Raw genomic sequence first — 5812 nt, forward strand, 5'->3', positions numbered from 1 at the left:
CTAGCATGCTAATTTAGCATTTTATGCCTGTTCCTCAATAAAAAATATTGCATGTTTGCATATAAAACAAAAGCTAAGACACAATGATACAATGTTTATCAGTGCCTGACCTAGTATGCAAATAAGCTGAGAGCATAAATGCTACTGCATGTACCAACCTATGAGTGCACATACTTACATATTACATATTAGGCCTTGCATAGCTTTTGCAGATGCTTTTTCACCCCACAAGACATCAAGAGTCAGCAGCAGAGGCATAGTGAATTCACTTTATAGTTCCAGGTTTCCCATAATAATGCAAGGGCTGTGCCAACTATAACATAACAGAGCCCAACCTCCAACTGTGTCAATGACAGCAGTGGGCCTCCATGTACAGTATCTCACGAGTGATGAAAACCTCTTTCACACATTCATTTGTCAAAAGAAGGGCAAAGCAAGTTCTCATACTTTCTTCTCCGGGAGATGAAGTCCTGACATCTAAAAGTAAAAAGGGAGTGAATCATTATGTCAAGGTTCACAGTAATTTCATGTCACTCTGAATTGCTTTCTTTTACAGTTCCACGAGTTCAGCAGTTCTGCTTAGTGTCGCTAAATGACAGCCGGTTTGTACTCTGAGCACTCTTGACATAGTTGGCTACTTCTCAGTGAGATAAGGACAATCGTGTTGCTAGCCTCTGATGTGTGCATTAATGTGCCAAAAGACAACATTCCTGCAATTGTACATGCAGTGTAGTATTAGGAAGGAATGAGATAATATATTGGATAAGAATGTACAGTAGTCATTGTCAACAATACTTCCCCTAATAACGGAAAAATGTGCTGATTTATTAGTATGGCATTCCTAAGCGTCATACCCTTGTCTCGACAGTGGAATGAATGAAAAAGCTGTTTTTGTTTAGTGGGACCACTCTTGCCTCTGGGGAAAAAAAAGGAAAAGCAGCAAATGAGAGAAAGAGGGGGGGATGGGCTCTGGTGCAGGGCATGAGCTCAGTGAACTGGCAAAGAGCTGCTCAGCATGAATAGGTGAATGGCCACTGCTCAGTAACGTCTCTGTTTATTCTCTGTCCGTTCCCCCCTTTCCCTTACCCCCATTGGTCTGGTCTTCCACTCCCCCTTTATCTACACGCTTGTGCTCGCTGAAAAAAGCCCAATATTCAGGACCGTTGCTGGCTGCCAAAAGAGCAGAAAGACTTTCCGACTAAAGCGTGAAAACAAGAATGCCACAGCTCATCATACCTCTGGGAAGTTAAAACTACTGAAACAGGAGCATGTGGACCCCAGAGCAAGAACAGACGACAAATCTGACACTCTTTGAGCACGTATGTCATCTCGACACGCCTCATGCTCTATATTTAAAACAATCAGAAAAAAACCGAGTGTCGGACAGAGAAAAGAGGGCAGACAAACTGTGCCAGACATGGTGGACTTTTGTCAAGGAGAGGAACCATTTATAGGTCATTGTGAACTTTTATCAGGGACGTGCATACACACAAATGCATAAAACAGTCAAACACATATCAATGGATCTGTTTACTTACAGGTTTACTTTAAAAAAGAAAAAAAGGATACCTTGAAGGCCATGTGGCACATTATATGAGCATGAACAAAGAGACGTACATACTACACACACATCCATACAAACACTGTTATCGCTATCACAGTGGCAGTAACACCCATAAAGATACCGGACCAAAGAATACGCACCGCCTTGAGAATTGCACCTCAGGATGCTGTTTATGCATCTTTTGGAATTTTTATGTTTGTTTCTGGTTGTTTTTTTTGTCAACACAAATCATCCTTAAGTGTGCTTTTGTTTATTTTCTGTATTTTAGATCAACCTCATAATGAATTTAACAGGCCTACTCTCTTTACAGCCACTGTAGAGGCTTCCCACACACTGTCACAATGCCTCTTTCCCGGCATCCTCCAGGACACAGTCACAAAAACACACACAATCACAGTAGTTAACCATCAACAGGTGAATTCTGGGCACACGAGTACACAGACAGCTGTAAGAGAGGAGATGGTCTACCAAGGTCAATATTAGCCCATTATGGTGTTATATCAAAAGCTTTCAACAAGCTGTGTGTTGAAATTGTTGTGCCAACTACGTGAGTGTGTGTGTGTGTGCGTGTGTTTGTGAATGTGTGTGTGCTCATGTTTGCCTACCTTTGTGAGGACCGTTTTCCGAATGTGGACATTATTAGAAAGTGAGGACAATTTGGCTCAACCTCACTTTTTCAAAGGGCTGTGTGGCAGTTAAAAGGAATAGTTTCATGTCTTGGAAAATACACTTTCACTTTCTTCCTGAAAGATAGATGAGAAGATGAAAAACACTCTCTTATTTTGTCTGAATGAAGTGTTTGCTTTTGCTTGAGATGTAATGTGTTTTTTGTATGCTTTTAATTTTTGTGTACAGAGTTTCGACAAAGAGGGTCCTAGTTTTGAAAATTTTAATGTAGTAATTGCAAAAAAACATAATTTGAAGCTATACCGCCCAGAAGACAGTTAGCTTAGGTTAGCAAAAAGACCCGGCTCTCGCTGAACATTATGTTTTATCTTGTTTGTTTAATCCATGTAATTGTGGTTTTACAGAAGTAAGAAACACCAAAAACTACCATGAGGTTACGGATTTTATTCAAATGTAAAATGCATAAGAAACATTTAAATATGCAACACATCTAAATACACAATTTACAACGATACATACACAAATTGTGATGATGTTTCCTTGAAATATTTGAAAAAGTACTGAAGTTTTTGTTTAAATTTTGTATGAATAAAAAAAGCACACCTTTGGTGAGTCTGAGTGGTGGTAATGCCTTTGGGAGAGTTAAACACTACTGCCAGTTGATTGGCTCTTTTCCCCCCACTGTCCCAGCTCCTATAGTGTCTTTCTCTTCTGTGTTGCAGTAGAAGATCGCGGGGTCGGGGCCATGTCCATATGAGCCCCATGATTGGTGGAGAGGTAAGACAGTGGTGGGCTCTCTTTGGTTTGAGTCACCGCCATCGATATTGGTGATTACACGAGAGTTTGTGGCAGCGATGTTGCTATATGTTACCACAGCGCTGGGATCTAGGACTCTGCCATTACTGGGAGTGATGGAGTTGCTATTGGTTACAAGGTTAAGGACATTGTCTGCGTTTGCGTTGTGGCTGCCAGCGAGGCCAGAAGAGGGAAAGGTCAGAGCGGCTGCCAGGGGCGGGAGCAGGTTACTGCCTGGGGAGGGCATGAGGTTGGTGGGGCGACTGAGAGCCAGACGCTGGCTGAGGAGCTGGTGCTGCAGCCGCCTGTCGGTCCAATCCTCCTGAGGCTGGCGGTGGATCTTCATGTGAGCGTTACGGGACTTGATTTTATAGAACATTCTGGAGCGAGGAGAGAGGGAAGACTGGTTTGAAAAGAAGACTTGAAATTCTAAACTATCTTTTGGCGTGCTCTGAAGCCAAACGCAGAGAGCTTAGTGTAATTGGTCCAACTCACTTGCCACACAGCTTGCAGGGGAAGAAGCTGGCCAATGAAGGCACAGGAACTGCCGCCTCGAGGCCAAACTGTCTGTCTACTGGCTGACAGATGGGCGCCATCTATGAGAACAAGACCAACAATAAGAAACTATGCTGCTGAGCTGCATTCCACGCCGGATAAACATTTAAAGCATTTAACGGATTACACAAGACTCCAAATACCCCAATAGCCCACTATTCTGTTTTACTTCTGTTTCTAATCTATTAGTCTTATTAGTCAGAGATCCGGATGCATAGCCCAGTGGAGGCCACAGAGTATCATGGGAATAGACAAATAACTGCAGGATGACAACAACAGGAAACAAGAGAAGGATAGAAAGAGGACGAGAACTAAAGCAGAAGGCTGATATTAAAATGCAATCAGTGGGGAACCAGACTCCCTGGGTCAGCTGGGACATCTTGACAAGAGGCAAAAAGATTTGAACACTTCTTTCAGGTGTTTCTTACATTTTTCTGCTGCTCCATCAATGCTTCTCTGTTCTCCTCCTCCCTCTGTTTCTTCTGTTTGTCCTGGAGCTTTTTGCTCAGGTAGTAAAATTCAACACACTGGCACGTGGTCTTAGTCTTCACCTGCAACATACACACACACATAGTGAATACTTGGCACTAAAAAAAACAAGTGTAACTTATCCCATGTCAACCTCAGCTTGAGTCCAAATATATTAGCTGACATATTTCAGAGAACATAATCAAGCTGAAACGTACTGTTGCCACATATAAACTATAATCTTTTAGTCGGGAGTGAGTTTACGAGTGCTCATTTTGTGAAACAGGTTACAATATGCAGCCTTTTTCACTTAGTTAGCTGCACAGTGAAGGTGCTGGTGCACTTTTGGTAATCGCATAGTTGCATAAGAACACAAAAACAACCACTAAGTGGTGCAGCGGTGGACCAAATGAACGTGAATTCTTCACTTTTTCATTTTCTATTCCATGTGTCGATTTGACAAAACTGGCTCAATGGCTGACCACCATTAAAATAAATGCTGTGTAAGCACAAGCAGGGAAAAACAGGTATACCATTTTCTGGATGAGTGAAAAGTCTTTTCCAGAAGTTCCCAGAGTTGCACTGAAGAGACTCTTTTCACTGTCTGTCCAACAATCACTACCTACAGAGAGAGAGAGAGAGAGAGAGAGAGAGAGAGAGAGAGAGAGAGAGAGAGAAGAGGGTGGGGGGAGGGGGAAGAGTTGATAGATAAACAGATAAACAGGTTGTTTGAGGACAACACACAAACATACCTGGGACTTAAGACATCTAGAATGTTGTGAAATTGTTGTCAGGGGGCCCAAGACCTTTAACACTACCCCTGACTACAGGAATAAACCCACCTAAGTGAACACTGTATGCAGAACAATGCGTACTCTGTACTTTACGTGATTCTTGGGGGACTTGAATGCACCAAAGAAACAAAAAGAGAGAGAGAGAGAGAGAGTGGAGGTTGCACGTGATGAAAGTGGCAGGAGGTTTGGGCTTCTACAAAGCCTACTATTGTAAATACAGAGCACTAGGAACGGTTAGTCCTTTGCTGAGTCACATTTTGAGATTCATACAACTGTTGGCTGTTGCAGAGAAACACCAATCTGCCTTCACTGCAACACATTTAAGTTTATCCCACTTCCCTTCCTATTTCTGTCCTGGTTGAATTTGCGAGTGACGTTAACTCAGTTTGAATAGCCATAATCAAGCCAAAGAGCGGTCTGAACAGCAGGTGGTAATTTAGGAGCGATCCCTCAACATGCATAGGGAACCCAAAGAGTTAAGAGAGAAGCCAAAGGTGAAAGGTTACCAGAGTAGTGGTAGTCTCCTGTTGGCGAGGGCTGTGAAAACAGCAGCATGTCCAGTGTGACCTGAGCAGGAGAGAGGGACGGAGGAGGCACAGAACAGACAGATGAGTCATGCAATGGCTCTGAAGAGAATGAACTGGATATGGATGATTGAGGAACAAAGGCAGGTAGAAAGAAATGACAGAGAATGAGTAGGTGAGTAGTGATGCATGGAAATGAGTCGCGATGGATGGAGGAATGATGAAAGGGATTGAAATGAGTACATTGTAAACTAATTAGTGAAGATTAAAGAAATGACGGGACGAAAATATTCCCCTTTGCACAGTTTACCATTGTGTTCCCCTGACAGTAGTGCAGACAGTGCAGAGTCAGCTCTGTGTTACTGCCCCCTCCTGGTATACAGCTGGAACTACACATGGACAACAGCAGCTCCACTGTGCATGCACACACACACACACACACACACACACACACACACACACACACACACACACACACACACACA

The 5812-nt window shown here is 42.9% G+C and overlaps 1 protein-coding gene across 2 annotated transcripts in view; it reads right to left on the reverse strand.

Moving 5' to 3' along the window:
- Positions 1-2620: 2620 nt before the first annotated feature.
- The window catches only part of LOC116385833 (uncharacterized), a 16842-nt gene continuing 13650 nt past the window's right edge, over positions 2621-5812 (reverse strand). For both annotated transcript variants that reach the window (XM_031851587.1, XM_031851586.1), the window contains 6 exons: positions 5638-5741; positions 5310-5370; positions 4543-4631; positions 3970-4092; positions 3482-3582; positions 2621-3366 (listed from right to left, as the gene is read on the reverse strand). In XM_031851587.1, coding sequence (XP_031707447.1) covers positions 2841-3366; positions 3482-3582; positions 3970-4092; positions 4543-4631; positions 5310-5370; positions 5638-5741 — 1004 coding nt within the window. In that variant the 3' untranslated portion in view covers positions 2621-2840. The remainder of the gene's footprint in view (positions 3367-3481; positions 3583-3969; positions 4093-4542; positions 4632-5309; positions 5371-5637; positions 5742-5812) is intronic.

The sequence above is a fragment of the Anarrhichthys ocellatus genome, unplaced genomic scaffold, assembly GCF_004355925.1.
Source record: "Anarrhichthys ocellatus isolate YVR2014 unplaced genomic scaffold, GSC_Weel_1.0 scaffold11, whole genome shotgun sequence".
Lineage (NCBI taxonomy): Eukaryota > Metazoa > Chordata > Actinopteri > Perciformes > Anarhichadidae > Anarrhichthys > Anarrhichthys ocellatus.